Genomic DNA, 18,306 nt, shown 5'->3' on the forward strand with positions numbered 1-18,306 from the left:
AAAAACAAAAAAAAAACAAAACAAAAAAAAAAAAAACAAAAAAAAACCACCCTTCAGTTCAACCTGACTTCATTTTTTATTTTATTTTAATTTAATTTTATTTTAATTTTATTTTATTTTAATTTTATTGTATTTTAATTTTATTTTATTTTAATTTTATTTTATTTTTCTGTAAATGCTTAGTGAAAAATTCAACTTTTATCCTTCCCTAGGGATCAGTAAGGATCAAGTCTTTTCAGGCCAGCGGTTGTTACAGCAGTATAATATCCTCATATCAGGTAGTAATTGAAGTTCAAATTTTTGATCCTGAATTTACCCTCGAGATTCACTTATCATTCCCCAGCTCAAGGAATGGGCCTTGAAAATTGGGTTGAGTTGTGTAATTAATACTGGTAGGAGTCTTAGAAATGTACATGTATTTTGCTTTGATTTATCATGTGTATCTAATAAGAAATCATCTTTATTTTTCTTAATGAATCAACTCAATGAATAGAATGCAGAATTTGGCAGGCCTCTTAATTGGACATAGATGTAAAGAGTGGTTTTAGGGAATAGTCTGGGATGCTCTGTGCGACTTGGTTTATTAATGACGGCTTCGTTCAGCTGTCTAACCCTTGCTCTTCCCTTGGGGCTGTGAGAAGAATGATTTTCTTGAAGAAAGAAGATGTGAGGATGAGTATGTGTATTTTTATGGAGGGTAGAAGAGAGCCAGGGCTGTAGGGAGGTGTGCTAAGAGTGATTCCCAACCCAGAAGCGATTCCCACGCTGGGCAGGGCCAAGGGTGCTACAAGTTCAACTTCATGCTTGTTGTGTTCCTTCAAAGGCGATGTTTTCCATAGGGGAGAGATGGCCAGCGTCTTTTCTATGTGCCCATGTTTTAAATTGTCGAAGCTTAAACAACACCTGCAAAGGCTGTAAAGTAACAAATGATTTTTGCAGCTTTCTAGGGCTTTCTTTACAGCATGAAGTTTTGGGGCTTGGGCTTTGTTTCTGTTGTAACCTGAAACTAAAAGTTTATCTAATTTTGGGTACAAAAGGTCAGTTCTGTCCTCATAGGCCTTTTTAGTCACTTTTAAGGAAGGCAGCTCAAGACAGTGCTACAAGACAAATGTCATCCTGAGGTGAAAATCAGAGTTGTAAGTGATCTATATATTTTAAGCTGACAACATCCCTGTGCTGTGTGGCAGGAAGTAGTAGTAATTATTCCTTTCCATCTGGTTGTTCAGGTCATCTCCTGTGATGCTAATAGGCTTTATAAATGAAATTGAATCCCTCTTTTTTAATTACTGTTTTTAAACCCAAGGCACGGACGTGGAGTCATACTTCAGGGATAGCCTCTCTGAAGTCATCAGGAGTTTTATCTGCAGAAATAAGCTTTGCCTTATTTCAGTTGCAGTCAAGAAGATCAGCAAAGACTTTAAGAGCTTTTAGTTAAAAATCCAAAGAGGGACTAGTTCTGTTAAAAGAATTAAGAGCTTTGCTTTCTGTCAGGTTGATACTGGTGCCTTGTGATACTGTGACTCTCTCATGAACTTCCTGGGCAATACGGCTGTGAATGAAAAGTCCTGGCCTTTTTTTTTTTTTTTTTCCCTTTGTTTCCTCTCCCTCTTTCTTGCTCTTTCTTTCCTTTTTCCTTTCTTTGGAAAATACAGTAAGAAAGCTCTCAAGGGAATCTTGATTTCTTCTTGAGGATTAGGTAAAGCGAGCTCCTTCCTATCTGCACTTCGGCCTTTGTGCAGCTGAAAGGTAATGGCTTAACCTTGGGTTCAGCTGGGATCAATCTAAGTTTATATTAGCAGAAATAAGCATGTTAAACCTCTCTCTGAGGAATACCCTGGGGCCCCAAATCATTATTTTTTCCCATTTTTTCCCTTTTTTCCCCCTTTTTACTTTTTTTCTTTTTTTCCTCTTTTCTCTTTTTTTTTCCTTCTTCTTTTCCTTTTTTCTTCTTTTCCTCAGAGCAGTTTCTCCCAAAGCAGGAGAGTGAGCTCAAGGCAGAAGGGGAGGGAGGACAGTATTTGGCACAAGCTCCGTGGTTCCCCGGGGTGTGCGGTGGGGTCAGGGAACGCGCTGGGGACCCCCATGCCAAGTGGTCCCAGCGGCTGTTAGCCATGAGCTCCCCAGCCAGCCACATTTTCACAGCCTGACTTTGGGAGGAGTCCAGAAAGCCCCCGTGTGACTCCTGGCTGCAACCATCTGCAGAGCAACGACTCAGTAATTTCCACTTAGCAAGGGGAGTGGGAGCGCACTGAAACACTGCTCTGGAAAGCAGAGCAGCACCTCTTAAAGTAAAGCCTTGCAAGTCCACTCTTAAGCTTTTGTTTAAAAAAAAATCGCCAATAAAACACAAACCTGTTTCAATATCCCGTGTAGTATAGATAATTACTTATATCGCTGAAGTTCAGCAGTGTCACTAAATTACGTAGTATCTATCATGTCAGTGCTTCTTGCTGCGGAAATAGTCCTCGTGCACCTTTTGTTTGTGTTTCTGAGAGAGAAAGAGCAAAAGAAAAAGAGAACTTGTGTGTATTTTAAAAGGCATTCCTGGGGTTTCAGATTTGGCTTTGGGGATTGGTGGCTGTAGGTTGTGTTAAAGATCATGGGGAAATACTCAATGTCAAAATCATTACAACAGTTATAGCCTTAACATTGTTCTTTTCATATAAATATCGCTGGGTAAGAAGGGGGAAAGCTTGATTTTCTTGATTACATTTTCCCGTACAGATTGCTTTTCATTTTTTACTTTAAGCTTTTTTTTGCCTTTTTTTTTCCCCCATCATGGTAAGTATAATTGATGACAAGTGAATTTATTTACTGAACTTTCTGTGAATTTAAGGTTTGCATTATAAAACCAAGTAAGACTGATTAGCTGTGCTTGAGGTGAGTATACTTGTATTCAGCAAAATTCAAAGTTAATGCACAGGAAGTTGTCTGACCGTATAGGCTGACATTTGCTATATGTGCTTTCAGAAATGCTAGAAGGAAATGAGTATTGATTTCTCCTTTTTTTTTTTCTTCTGCTATTGATTTTAAGGAAAGCATGTTTTGTGGATGTATTCGTATATCAGCAATGTGGATTGATACAATATCAGCAACGTGGGTTATTTGTAATAGCAGAAAAGTAGTTCTCCTCATAATGCTGCCTTGCATCCATGGTTCAATAGTCTTTCATATGTGTATATGAACATATGTATTAACATGCGCAGATAAGAGGCTGCCAATTTTGGGGGCCTTTTTCCTCTGATGACTTCTTGGTCACTGATTTTTTGCTTGGGTTTTCTGAGAGCCTGGACTCACATACATGGGAATGTCATGCTATTATTAAGCTGATCGTAGTATTCCTATATGTAAATGATGAGGGAATAATCCAGCCTATGAGTACGTGGAGGACACCAGCGTGTTTGGATTAGATTTAGTCCGAGTTTCCACTTTTGTCTTTGGGTGTATTGGTATCTCCCGGGCAGTTGTTGGTGCTGTGGTATTTGCGGCCAGCCCTGGTAGCCCACTGGAGAGGAACACCCGGAGCTGTGTTTGTCTAGCAGATGGTAGCAGCTGAGCTGGCCAGTTTACTTTGCAGTTATTTTGTTCCTGTTTATTCATGTTCCTGCTGTTGGATGCAAGAGGCTGTCGCCCACATAGTGCCAGGAATGACATTGCGTGCCTTGAAATGGGAGAGCTCTGCATCTCTTGGAATAAATGAGAAAGCCACTTTGGAAAACAAGCCATTTGTTGCCATTACTTGAAATATTCTAAGTAAGATGGGCAAGGTATCTAGACAACTGACTGTCTGGTTCTAGGGAAGGGATGATTTTATTTTCTAGCATCCAGCTGTCTATCCCAGGAAGCAAACAAGAGGAGATGGTTCTTCACATGACATGTGAAAAAAAAAATGCATGGCTGCTAAAGGAGTAAGCAAGTTTGTTGAAGAAGAATCCATGGATGTTTCTGATATGCACAAGAAACAGATCTGGCTCAGAACATCTTTGAGTCAACAGTGTCTAGAGGCAGAGAGCGTACTTGGAGAGCAAGAGAATAGGTTCACTCTTGTGCACCTCAGCACTGCTTTTAGCATGGTAGAGACTGTGTCCAGGACTATCAAGCTTAATCATGTTCCTCTGCTTCTCAGTGGGGCTGGGAAGATGATGCTGGTATTTTCCTAAGCATATGCTTTAGTGTAAGAATCACAGAATGGTTGAGGTTGGAAAGGATCTCTCGAGATGATCTAGTTCAACCCCCCTGCACAAGCAGGTCACCTAGAGCACGAGGCACAAGATCATGTCCAGTTGAGTTTTAAATATCGTTGGAGAAGGAAACTCTACAACTTCTCTGGGCGGCCTCTTCCAGGACTCTGTCACCTGAACAGTCAAGAGATTTTTCCATGGATTCAGGCAGAACTTCCTGTGCTTCATTTTGTGGCCATTTTCAGTGGTTCTTAGTGAAAAGAGAATAAATGCTCTAAAGAAATACAGGATTGTGGCTTTGCCCAGTAGTATACTGATTTATTTAGATCCCAGAAACACCAAACTTTACATTTGGATTTATGTTGCAAAATGTGGACAGCACCAGTAGCACCATGATGCCAGGTCTTTTATACAGGCTCTCTTACTTGGTGTGTTGCCATTTAATGTTCCCCTGTGGCTAGGCCTGGACACCCACATTTGCAGTGCAATTCCCTAGGTCTTCCTTCTGCTCCATATGGCTCCATGTCAGAGACAGAGTCCAGCAGGATCTCTGCATTAGCTGGATTTACCCACAGCCTTCCTCGGATAGATACTCAGGGATGGGAGAGGCAGTGGTGGGCCCCGTCCTGGGCCACATCTGAGTTGAGCTGACTTTGCAACCCATGACCCTGGCCCTGAAAAATAAGACTATTAAATGGTCTGTGTGATTAGAATTCATATTAGAAGTGATGATTGTAGTATTTTCCAAAACTGAGCTGGAAAACTCATGCAAAAGTAAATGGTGTGTATAAAAATCTACTGAAAAGACTGCTGAAGTTGAGCGCTGCCTCCGCAGAGACCGTCATGTACGTGTTTGGCTCTTCAACTGTAATATCTACTGAGGGTAATAAGTCACAGGGTACCAAATACCTGCTGCAAGTGGCCGTGTTCGGGTCATTTGCAGCGTGTTTGAGTGTGTTACTAGGACAACATATGTGTGGGTCCTTATGGAAGGAGAAGACTGAATTTGTTCACAATCAGCACGTAAATAGACCAGCAATGCACAGTACAGCTAATAACACCAGATCAGCTCAAGGGACCTCTTTGTCCCTAATCCTCCTCTGAGTAAGGAAGAAGACTCTATTTGGTCTTTCTTAAGAACAAGACACCTTCCGCCCCGTCTCCCCTTGTCTCCTTGGATGTGTTCATTGGTAGGTGTCCATCATCTTCAGGTAAATAGGGGTGATTTTTGTGGGGAAAAATGCAGGAGAGTTTCTGTGGATCCCACAATTCCTGTGCTGTGAGCACCGTTTCTGATGCAGTCATTACGTGCCTTTTTCTCCCTTTCTCATTGGAACTGCCTGCGTGGGAGGAAATAAAAATAATTGCTTTATGGTCATGAGGTGAGGCGGTGCTTCATCCCAGTTTAAAACCAATATACTTCCAGTTATGTACTTCGGCTGGAAAATATGGACAGAGACATTAACACTAGACCTTGAATAAAGTTTGATGTTAGCTTTCCTTTTTTCCCCCACTGACTCTACATAGTTTTGAAATGCGCATTCAAAGAATAAAGCTAGCAGTGGGGCTTGTTTATTGTTCTAGCCAGAGAGTGCCAAACAAAGAGTCCTTCCTCCTTCTGTTCCAAGCAATAGGGAACTTATAAACAAGCACTTACATGAAAGTCACCTGTGTGTTTTTAATAGAAATTACGAGGCTAATTCTTTAGTGAGTGTTAGAAAGAACAGGTGAAAACTGGATCCCTTTTTTGTTTGTTTTGCTTGAATTCACCCAAGCTGAGAAAGTTAGTTTTTTGTAGTGATGGGCATTGGTTATGTTAAAATGCTCAGCAGGTGAGTTTTGCAGCTCACTGGCCTTTCCAACTTGATGCTTCACTTGGAATTTTTGAGCGTTTCCTTGTGGGGGAACGATAGCCGTCCCTTTCTACAAGCAGGCAACTGCGTTGTCCCTGCTTTTGCTTCCTATCTAGCATGGGGAAGAGATGACATGAGCAAGAAAGGCTGTTTGGAGAGAGGGTTGACTGTAATGAAGTGCTTAATGAAGTTAAAATACTACCTTGCCAGAGCTTAGGATGGTTTTGAAGGAAGGAAGGAATAAAGGCAAGATCAGTGTAAAAGAGGGAAGGTCTACAAGTGGATCTGAGTGCACCTGGGGTCCCCTATCAGGGCCCACTTACAATAGGGTGGTGTGTGTGTGTGTGTTTCTGAGAACACTGTGAGGGACCAGATTTCATCTAGATCTTTGCTGCGAGAAGAGCTCGCTTCCTTTTTTGGTAGAAAATGAAGGAACTAGTGGCGAGGCTGATAGTGATCTCAGTGCCGCAGCGCTTTGCGGATCCCCCTGCAGCGGGGGCCAGGCAAATGGCATCCGAGAGCTCCCCTGCCATGCAGAGCCAAAGGCAGCTACCAGCTGTGGCCCCGCAAGGAGGGTCTTTGGCAGGCTCGGCTCTGGTGAGCTTGATCTCAAGCTCTTGGCAAGGGCTGAGTTGGAGGCAGCGCGTGTTCCTCGGGACATGTGTGTGCGCCAGAGCCCTGTGGGGTGCTCACGATGGCACCTATTCCCATGGCTCCCACCATGTAGCCCCCATGTTAGTGTTTTATTAAATGAAGGCTTTGCATGAAGCCCCTGCCAGGCAGCCTGGGACGGGCTTTGGCTTCCTTTCCTCAAACACAACCCTTTTCGCTCCCAGCTGCTCCCTCCTGGAGGGGTCAGCCGGCCTGAGCAGGGCTGGGAGGGAGCTCGGGAGCTGCCCGGTGTGGCCAGCTCGCTGCTCTCACACTGATGATATCACCAGCAATGTCATTTATCAGAGGCTACTCGATGCGGGAGGCAGATGACCTCAGAAATGCAAACTTGGCACTAAACACCATATCCAAAAATGTATGTTTTTGCTCTGGCAAGACGCATTTCACAACACAAGTACTTTGTACCACAGTCTGTTGTAAGTGTATAGAAAGCAAGAGCAAAGCCCTCGCCTGTGTTCCAGACTTTTGTGGGACGTATTAAAAAGATCCTATGTAACATCTCTCTCCATCCTCTATTCCCGTGGGCAGTTCCACCATGGGTAATGAATGGTCATGCACTGCCATGCCAAAGATGCCCACCATGCACTTTGAGGGCACTGAACCACCTACATCTGTGGCACACTGTGCTCAAACTTAAAGCATGTTCCTTATATTAATAATTACAAGCGAGAATGAATGATTGTAATCAGCTCAATGCCATAGATGCTGTAGTCAAGGCATTTGGGGGACAGGTCTGAGCTTTAGGCTGCTCCCACTCAGCTGAGCTCCAGCCGTACGTTAGCACCAGTCGCACAAGGGAGATGGATTGTGGTAACTTACCCTGTTTCATTTCTCATACCTTGAGGAAATAAAGTTCATCAGTTCTCAGCAAATATGTGGAAGGGAAAGATTCGGCTTGCAGAGTATACTGAAAACTGTTGTAGATCCAACTGCTCTGTTGAGGATGAGATTTGGGCTGTTAGCAAAGGGGATAAAAGTTCTTAGCGTGGCAATAGGATGCATTAAATCACCAAATACCCTGTCACATTCCAGCTTCACCCCTTGTCCTGCAGGTCCCTCAAAAGAGTTAAAACCATAATCAGTTTTGTTTGCACGTTCTAAACCTTGTTTTGGGGCTTATTCACTTATGTAAGTTGAGCTAACAATTCCTGTGGCTTCTTCAGCTTTTGAGGTGGTGTGCTTCAAGAATCTGCTGTGTTAGCTTTTCTTCAATTAAAATAAATGTTTGTGAGCGAGAGGGGAAAAAATAAGAATGTTGGGAATATCCAGTAAATAGAAAATTGTTGTTTTTCTCTCCCTCTTTACTCAAGGATTTCCTGTGCTGGATGGGGTTGGTGATCTCATGATCTATAAATAGGTTCCATCCAGGGAGAAGAGGGGAGAGAAGGGAGGTTCTAATTAATTATATAGAAATAGTTCCCCCCCCCCTCCCCCCAAAAAAAAACCAAGCAGAAATCCAAGGTATTTGAAGCCAGGCTTGCTGGGGCTTGGGGGTGGGGTGTGCCTAGAGCATTTACTAATGAGATCATGGAATAGAACAGGAAATCTCTAGCTAATGCCAAAGAAAACTTTTTTTTTTTTAATTCTTTTTATGAAACAACTGCTGAGGTTCCCCCTCCTTCTTTTGAGTGTGTTTTCAGATAGTGAATGAAAGGATGGAGGGGCTGGGGCCCTGGTCCATCAGGTGCGACGTGCAGTCGGTTGTGCACGCCAGCCTGTGCAAGGTTGTGGTTTTGCTCCCTCAGGTAAGCAAAGACCCTCATGTAAGGGTCTTCTCTGGTGAAGCTGCAGTTAGTGGGACTGTAGGATTTTGCTGACTCAGTTAGGAGAGTATTTGTGCGTTGAAAAGTAAAGGAAAAAATCTTAATCGCTGCAACACCCTTTAAACAGACTTTATTTTTTCAACGTCTGAATGTGGGTGAGTCGAGAAGCACTTACAGAAGAGCTTCTGAACAAGAGGTGTTTGCTTGAGATTGCCAAGGAGACCTTGTGTCAAAAAATGGAATAAAACTCATGAGAATTTTACTCTCAAATGAAAACCTCATGAAATGCACATGAGCATTTTTCTTGGATCCTGGGCTGTTTTTGAGGCCATGTTCACTTTTGCTGGAGAACTTCACCTTCAAAGCTATTGGTGGCTTGCAGGTATTAGCAATAGGATCTTCTTTCTCAGTCCATGTTGTGCTCTAGGCACAAGCGAGACATCCTGTGGCTTTTTCAAGTTTCCCTGTGGGAAGGGCACGGTTGGAAAAGAGTGTTTTTAGTGGTGCAGAGCCTCCCTGTTTTGCACAGTGGGATTCCTGAGTCTAACCTCTGTGTGTTCATGTAGTGTTAGGAACCAGCAAAAACTGGCTGTTGACAGTGATAAATGTTTGTGCTTGAATACTTTATGTGTTCATACATCCTGAAACAGATGTATTAGAGAGAGGAAAAAAAAAACACCAAAATTGGCTCAGATTATGAGATGCTGAGATTTCCAAATGTAAGCTAGTTGCTGATTGCTTCAGGGCTCACTCTGGGTTACAGGAGTTGAGGGAAGCCTGTGCTTGGCAGGATCAGGCCCAGAAACTTAACTGAAATATGAACTGCCTGTTCAGAAAACAAGGGAAGTGTTGACAAAGCAGACATCAGATTGCAAGTGGAAATAAAAAAGAGATAGAAGCACAAGAGCTTTTGGGGATGATTGCTAGCGTTTAAAGAGGTATTGTAGGTAGATTAGGCTCATTCATTTCAGATGCCAGATCATCTTTTACTTTCATTGCTGTGCAATGCCAGAAAGAACTCTCAGTTATTGGTGCCACTGATTCTCTTTGCATACTTGTAGTTTTAAAGTAGTCTCATGTTGGAGGAAAGGGTAGTATCTGTGGGATTTTGTGTTTGAAATTTTGTACTGTAAAATGCACAAGAAGGGGCGTCTAAGATTGAATTACTTAGAGCTACACTTACTCATAGTCATACAAAACCTCAGGCTAGATGAATCTTTTTAATGAAATAAGCCCTAAGCTTTTAAGGCCTAAAGCATTCCCAGCTTCTCGGAATGGGTGTGTAACTACGGCCCATATTCTTTGGTGATGCAAGTTGCTATGGAAAAAAGCAAGTATACTACACTGTAGTGGAGGCTACACCCGTATTAAATGGATTGAAAAGCCTTAATATCCTTGAAAACCTGATTAATGCAGAAGAGTGTGAGGCAGGGAGAGTTAAGATGAGAATCCAAGTAAAAATTATACCCTCCAAACCCAAGGAAATCCACAGTGGAGGTTTTTTTTTTTTTTTTTTTTTTTTTTTTTTTTTTTTTTTTTTTTTTTTTTTTTTTTTTTTTTTTTTTTTTTGAGTTGATTAGCCTGTAGAGGTAGTAGTCTGAAGAATCCATGTCAAGCATAATCGAAGAGGAAGGCCTTTATTTTAGGTTAGTGAAATGAGGGCTTGTTGTACTACCCAGCTTTGCTAGCCAAGGAAGAAGATTCCCAGCTCTGCATAGACCTGTGCTCAGGGATATCTTCCAAAAGTCAGAGGCTTGTAAAGATGCAGTGCAGATTGAATAATTGCCCTGATGGATGGAGCATGCAGATGTATATCTAAACTCTATGGCAAAGGGTCCCTGTCCAGCAAAGCACAAGTCAGAATTGTTTTGATAAAAGTACGTGCTTTAAATCAGAGTCCATCATAAGTATATAAAAAGGTACAAATATAGCAAAAATATACCTGAATAATGTTGGTGCCATAGAACATAGTCCCCATGCCCGCTTTGAAGCCTCTAGCTTTGTTGCAGGTCAGATGATGCAGATGCCTAGAGGAGAGAGAGAGTTCTGAAGTCTCTGTGGTATTTTCGTTGCATGTTCATTTTAGGACTCCTGTGATGAGGACAGTGTTCAGAGTTGTTCAGATAGTGAACATCTGTGGTGGTGTTCAGATAGTGTTCAGAGCCCCGCGTGGTGTCAGGTGTGACTGTACTCAAGCACATCCATGTTATAGACCCAGAAAAGCAACAACAGCGATAGTGTCTGCTGGCAACACACACAGGCCCTTTCTGTGTTCACTCCTGTCGTCCTGCTTTTGTGCCCTTTGGAAAACCTAACAAGTCAAGTAATATCTCCACAGCTTCCAAACAGGGCTGTTCTGCCAACATATTATCAAGGGTTCCAGGACATTTACTCCTCTGTTCCAGAGCATATGTGCTAAAAGCCAAGATTTGCAAGGGAGACATTTTTCCATCTAGACAAAAGAAAAAATGCTGTTATTTGACTATAGGTAAGGAAAGAAATTAAAACAAACTGTCGGTACAGGCATTTTCTAACAAGTTTTGTTTTTTTTTTTCTCCTAAAAATATATATATAACAATTCTGCACTGAAGAAGTTTTCTGTGCTTTCATAGTGACTTTAATCCATTCAGAAAAAAACAGCTGATTACAAGATTATTAAAGAAGGTTTGGTCATTGGCACAGGCTAATTTTCAGGCTTCAGTGAGGTACTAAATTATCCATAAGCCAAGAAATTAATGTAACAACTTTCTCCTGTCCGTCTTTGTATGATTTCAATAAAAAATCAGTCAGAGCCATATCCAGCACGTAATTTGGCCAAGCTCTGCAAGCTGAGTATTTTTCTGGTGCAGTTTCCTGTTGGCATTTAGGCTGTGGCTTCTGCCGGTAGCTTGTATGCTTTGGAAAGCAGGGAGCTGGCAGGCTGTAAACAAGTGGTAGGATGGATGTATTCGTACCTGCTTTGTGAGAGTATGGACTAGAGCAAAGTATAACACCAGGAAACTATAGGGTCACTTTTGGATGCTTTTGCTGTCAAAATTTAGCAGAAAAAAAACCCCAAATAGATAGAAACCTGCTGTTGGTGGTTGTTAAAGGGGGACATAATGAGCTGGGAGAGGTTACCTGCAGGGATGCTTAGGGCATTTGGCTTGCAGTCGGTTCTGGATGGGGACAAGGTGTGGGGACACTCTGGTGAAGCCTGCTGGGTCGGAGACTACATTAGTGCAGGGGAAAATGGTGCTATAATTGAGGAAGAACTGAAAGGCCTTAAGGGGGGAGAAATAAAAACAAAATATGACTATGTGAGCTTCCATATCAGGCTCATAGAGAGAGATTTTTTTTCTTTTTTTTTCTGAGATTGGAACTTATTAGTTGGATGAGATTGAGCTAGAGAAGCTGTGGGTGTATCGGCAGCTGCATACAAGTAATCATGCACAAGCAATATGATACTACCAGAGGGGGAAAAAAACCACAATGATATGATCTGATTTGGAGACTCTTCAAGGTGTTCAGGGTAGGGAAGTTTCAGGTGCCATGTGTTGCACTCTTCCGTGGTGCCACTTCATGTGTTCGTCTGATTCTCATCACAGCCCTTCAAGGCAGGGGAACTTGGTGAGGAGCCTTGTTGGGTCAGCGTGAAGCTCCCGTCTAAGCGGCGTCTGTATCCTGGTGTTTTGTTTTATCCTGAGCCAGGCGGCCTTTCTGCCACCAGGGATTCCTTGGACTGTTTTGCTAAGACGTTCTCTTTTCCTTCTTCTTAAGCCTTTGGTTTGGTGGTTAACCAAGTTGAAAACTTGGTCGCAAAAACTGACTGCTAGGTCAAAACAAGCAATTTTCCAAAATGTCTAAAACTCTCTTGCAAGAGGAGGAGGAATAAGTGGCATCCTACTTAGAGTAGTGTTTGGTTGTAATAGCAGCCTTTTCCAGCATCCCACCTGAAATAAATTGGTGTACTCTATCTGTCATTGGTCCATCTTCATATCAGGAGGACGTTGGGCCTATTAAATATTATTAAAAGAAGACAAGCTTTTTAAATGCCAAAATACGTGCAACAAGAGGCAGATTTAGTATCAAATGTCCTAATGCTCAACAGTTATTTTCTTAGTGATAACTTATTTTATGTGGCCTGAAAAATGTGGCATTCTCTTGCAGTTCAGCTATGAGCTCTGTGGTCAGGCAGGAGCAAACTCCAGGGTTACTCTGCATCTGTATCCCCAGATAGTCAGTTAACATCCAGTAGTCCAGGCTCCATGTCGTTAAAATGCACTACTCATGTAGAAAGAGTTTTTAGACCAAGCTGAGAATCCTGTTTGCCTGTGTTAATGAAATTTTCCATGAGCTCTTAGCTCTCTTCTGGTCATCTATCTGAGCTGCCTTGGGCAGTGAGGGCTAGATTGCATTTGGTGTGTGCATGGGGGGCAAGGTGAGAATATGAATAGGTCTTGCTCCCAGGTGAGTTTATTTTTCTCACCTTGAAGTCAGATATACTTAGATCTCCTGTGCCCAGCAACACCCTTCTACCAAGACTTAGCTCCTCTACCAGATATTTGGCTTTTATAGTTATCCTTGCCCAGTGCAGACCACACGGTGCACTGGACAAAGGCATCAAAATAGGCAGGAGATGCAGTGGAATGGAGAAAAGCGTGAGCACTCCTGAAATGTTCTCCTCCTCTGTTAAATCTCTAATGTGGACAACACCAGCATTCCCACATGTGGTTCTCCACTATAATAATATGATTTTTACCAGTTTTCTGTACAGCTGAATCTACTGAAACCACACATATTACACTTTCAAAACAAACCTATCAAGAAGCAAGAGATGTATCTCTGCTCATACCCTTCATTATATTTCCTGAGGTCTATATTTGTCAAAGACGATGCTGAAGAATATACCATGTGCCTCATGATGACATTGTACTCGTCTGTTTTAATATTTCATAATTATCAGGAGCTTCGCTATCTGAGATAAAGAAATAAAGAGACTGTGAGTCAGGCCAAGGTTCATGTTTCTCACACCCAGGTCTGCAGTTATTATGCAGTAATACTACAGCTATTTGGCTAATTAGCTGGCTGTTTATCTGCTTGACTCTCCCCAAAATAGAAAATGCTGTAAAATATTTCAGAAGGAAAATATTTTTCAGCTAAAGTGTCTCCCTGTGTAGCTAGAGTTGGAAACCTTTATCCCCTTTGGCTGCATATTGTAAGGAAACTAGAATTTCTGCTATGGAAACCCATGCAGAAAGCAGGATTCTCAGCTAGGTTATATTGGCATGAAGAAGGTCTGTGTACTCAGTGTCATCTAAAGTCCATGAGAAGTGGTTTTCCAAAAGCAAAAAAAAAAAAAAAAAAAAAAAAAAAAAATCCAAAAAATTGGAGATCTGTAGAAGCCCTAAGCTCCTTGCTTCCCATTCCTGTTTGTCAGGTGACAGCACCAGCCCTTCATTTTGCAGGAGTATGGTGGAATTGAATCCCTTTAGGGTTTTCCCTGTGCCAAAATGCCGTAGAGCTGAATGCTACAGGAAACCCCAGGAAGAAACAACTTCTCCCCTCTCTAGAACAGTGTGCTGTAAGTAAAGCCTGAGGCCAGTCAGTGAGCAGTGAGGGAAAGCTAAAATATTTGTTCATTAGCTGAGCTTCTCCGTCCTCATCACAAAGCAAGGCAAGGGATCCGTGGAAAAGTTTGCTGTGTGTAATTTGGAAACGTGCAGACGGTTGAACCCATGTGGTGCAGGCAGACTTGTTTCTGTTATTTCCTGGCATCTCACAGTTCGACTTTGCAGCATTGATAGTGTTGTAATAGCATTAATCATTAAATTGGATGGTTAATGTTAATGAAACCAGAAGGTCCCTCAAGGCAGCTTGCTGTACCTACTAAGCTGTTGTAAGCCACAGCAAAAAGGTGCGATGCAGCATTATCTATCATTTCCTTAACAGACTCTTATATTAATAATAGATATCTGATACATATATAACTATATTAACTGGCATCTGGTCAGGACTGATGAGACAGCCAGCCACTGCCATCCAAAATAAAGAAAAGCTGCATTTATTCTGGTATCAGGACAAGAGTTCTTCCTGTTATCGTATTTTTTGACATCTCTGACGTGATGCAGCCTTGAGGAGAGGGGGTGGCCTCTTGGGTCCGTCTGGCCACTGTCACCGCCAGACAACTATGTAAATAGAAACCCTTGGTGAATGAAGAGAGGCTGGGAGTTGGTGAAAGGGAGTTCATGGGTCGCTGCAGTGAGACAGCGAGGGCCGTTTGAACAACACAGTACCAGAATGTTCCCAGAGGAAACAGCTGTGACGTTTTCCTTTTGGTTACGCAGCTGCTCAGAGTTCGTGCTCGCTTGATCACTTGCGTAAAACTGGAGAAACCTCCCAGACTGTGGAGAGGAAAAGGCCAAGGAAGGGGAAGCTTTGCCCATGAAGCACTTGTTCTGCTGTCCAACTTGTGTTGGAGATGAAGGCAGCCTGGGAGGATGGCTGTGTCAACCTGTGGAGAATGGCTAGGCTCCGCTGGCTACAGCTGGAGCTTTAATGCCTAGATCACATAGTGATCATCCACCGTGTAGGCATCTAAATGTGCATGTCAGACTGTGGAGCTGAGCCTCGCTCTTAACCATTTGGTGAGATGAGCCCACCCACAGCGACTATGCACAAAACTCTTTGGTGTCTGGAGGTGAGAACATGCTAACTGGGAGCCAGGCACTTATTTTATGGAACAGTAAAACACTTCCCATGCAGCAGCAGCAGCTTTTCTGTTGGTTTAGTGCAGGCAGCAGCCAAGTGGGATAAGGTGGCTCTAACCTTTTTCCTTTCCAGTATTGACAATGTTCATAATCTTTCGTGATTTATGTGACAAGAGGTTTATCTCTCTATGATGCTATTGTACCACTAAATGGGCTTGGTATTCACATGGCCCATCCTGTGGGCCAAGAAAGCAATCGAGGCAGTGAACGACACCAGGCCCAGATGACCATTTTCTCCTGCATCTGTGCATGGCCTGGTTCAATCATTGTTGCCCAAAACAATTCTCTTTTTATGATACTGGATCACAGGAATCTACCTGGGGGACCTTATTATCTGGACTATTTGCATGCTGGCTTTCAATAAATGGAGGGGACAACTGGTGGCCTGGGTTATCAGAGAGCTTTAGGCTCATCCCCTGATTCTAATATGCTTATCTGTGCAGTATTTCACCATGGTGTGCCTTTGAGAGCAATACTGTGAGAGTTGTCTGCTTCCAATTACTAATCTTTCTGAGGTGGAGTGAGGAACTACAACACGGCGCTTTTCCTTTTTTAATGTCTCTGAGTTTTCTGGGATTAATGGTGATGCAGTGGGAAATTTTTGTCTTCTAAGATATTTCATTACGAGGATAATTCTTAGTAATCTGTCTTTTCTTCTGTCCCAGATCCATCATCTCATTGTCTGTTTTATTTTCTTATAGGAGGAGCTGGGCATTGCCTGTGAGTTGCTGGAGTCAGACTTCCTTAAGTGCAGCGTGGGATTTCCTTTCATGAGATCAAAATCTAGGGTAATGTCATATTTTCATTTGCAGAGTGATGGTGTTCCCTTCTCTGGCTCCAGGGAGTGGTTGGGAAAGCAATTGCTTTGTTAAGTGCTTGTGACTGATATTTTTTGTAGCTTCCAACCAAGATATTCAAGCCTTTCACAGTTATGGGAAGATACTTGTACTCTTTCCCACCAGACAGAGTCAATGACAGCACCCTATCAGCTGCAATAATACTACTGGAAGATGATACATGAGTTGTAGCTGCCAAACACTTGGATTTTCTCTGCCAAAAATTAGAAGAGGGCTCTCTCCGAGTTGTGTTGTCTTCTCTGTTTTTGTCTCTTCTCACGTAAAAGTGTGTCTGAATTCATGCAAATGAGAATGCAAATATTATAATGACTTTTTGTATTATGTCTCCTGGTAGCTTTCTAAAGAGGATTTTGTTCAGGTAGTTGAAGATAAGCTCATAATATTTCAAAGTGCAGCTGGGTTCTTTCTGTCACAGAACAGATCTGTATAAATCACTGATCTACCATGCAAAAAAAAATGAGAAGAGAAATATTTTCATCATAATCTGAACAAAATTGATTTGAAACTTTCCAGAACATATAAATTCTAAAAATTATTCCTTTCCATTTGGACTGAAATATGACCATGTCGCTTGACACATGACCACATTAAATGCTTTAAGTACTTTTGTCTGTGATATGCTCCTCTAAGTTTTTAGGTGGTAAAAATAAGTGCATTAGAAATTATTCTCTGGAATTGAAGAATCTCAGTGTTTTACTTCACAATGAAAGAGTTAGATTATCTTCATTTCTTTCATTTAACTGCTGAAATTTACATGAGTCACAGATAAGAAAAAAATGTGGAATATTTATATGCCACTATAATTGTCATTCAAGTAGATTTTCTTTTGAAAACTAGCATCTCATTTTGTCCATTTGATAAGGGCCCTGAAGGCTGCTATAGTTTGTGTGTTTGCAAGTCTCTGTGCGTGTTTATAACATGACTTTTATCCCCCCTGAAAGCTCTTCTTCACCAAGAAGCAATCTACGCATTGGTGCTGAGGTGGTGGGTCCACTTATACCAAAGGGATGCTCCACTGGCAGATCATCTGCTTAAAAAATACCTTGGAACAACAATTCTAATGAAGGCCTGTTCACAGCAAGGGAGCAGTCTGACTCTTTAGTACCCAAACAGACACCCAAATTCTGTGATTTAAAAGCTATTTTGTAGTAGAGGAAGTACTGCTTAAACATATTAAATAGCCTTAAACTATTGTATAGTCAAGCCATTAAAATATAATGTATATGTGAAGTTGCAGGATAAATGTATTTTCAAGTAATATATATTATCACTAAATGCCATTTTTTTTTTCTTTGTGCAGTATGAGTTCAGTGTGATCTTTGACACGAGTCACTTGTCTGGGCAGGAAGAGACACTTACTTTCCTTGTCACTGCCCAAAGGTAAGGGAACCTCTGCATGTCTTGGTGACTTGACGGCTCTTTGTTTCATGAAGGGTGTATTGTACATGTTTGACAATCCTAGACACGTATGTGTTTGTATAAAAAATGAGGGCAAACGTTTGGAGCTAAATGCTTTTATTTCGCTAATAGAGAGGAGCCATGTCTCTCTACCCCCTGCAGAAAGGGGTAGGATGGTGCTTGGTATTTTTCTGCTACGCAGTTGGGATTCTGAAAGAGCATTTTGTGCTCTCTCACTCAGAAGGTCCTTGTGTTTCTGCGCCCATCCCTTTGGGCCCTGTATCAAGCTCAGCTCAGCTGCACTTGACAATCAGCACCAGGCAGACCCATTTGTTCCAGCTTTTGAACAAAGTAAGTGTGCTTGGATGCAAACCAAAAAAAAAAAGGAAAAAAAAATGCATTCATCAGATGATCAGGGATCATCAGTGGCAGCTTCTGAAGTTGTGTATCCATTTTTCCCCCTGGGGATCTTTAGAAGAGTGTATGAAACAGCTGATGGAGCTACTTCCCAAAGGGTGGCACAAACTCTGTGAGAATAGGGTGCTGCCAGTCTTAACCAGTGGTGGTATGACGTGTGCACAGGGATTTGACCTGGAGCAAAACAAAAGGTATAACACACCCTGTGCCTCCTAAAATGATTAGCCATATTGAAGCAAATTCCTTGGGTGACTGCTACCATCTGTATTTGCGTGGGAATTGCAAGTAGCATGGTTTTAATAACCCTGCACTAAATCACTGCTCCAATGTGTTGGGTGTGTGACTGGGTGTTGAATATGTGACCGCTTTCCCTTTCTGTGCGAGTGGGCCACTTTCATACCCACCTGTGTCCAAAT

The 18,306-nt window shown here is 42.1% G+C and overlaps 1 protein-coding gene across 1 annotated transcript in view; it reads left to right on the plus strand.

The window, feature by feature from the left end:
- ITGA9 (integrin subunit alpha 9) overlaps window positions 1–18,306 on the plus strand; it is a 195,351-nt gene that overhangs the window by 131,276 nt on the left and 45,769 nt on the right. The window contains exons 19-20 of the mRNA XM_026052323.1: window positions 15,920–16,006; window positions 17,376–17,455. Of these exons, the coding sequence (XP_025908108.1) occupies window positions 15,920–16,006; window positions 17,376–17,455 (167 nt within the window). The remainder of the gene's footprint in view (window positions 1–15,919; window positions 16,007–17,375; window positions 17,456–18,306) is intronic.

Source organism: Nothoprocta perdicaria, unplaced genomic scaffold (assembly GCF_003342845.1).
Source record: "Nothoprocta perdicaria isolate Ctin4 unplaced genomic scaffold, notPer1 scaffold_87, whole genome shotgun sequence".
Taxonomy (NCBI): domain Eukaryota; kingdom Metazoa; phylum Chordata; class Aves; order Tinamiformes; family Tinamidae; genus Nothoprocta; species Nothoprocta perdicaria.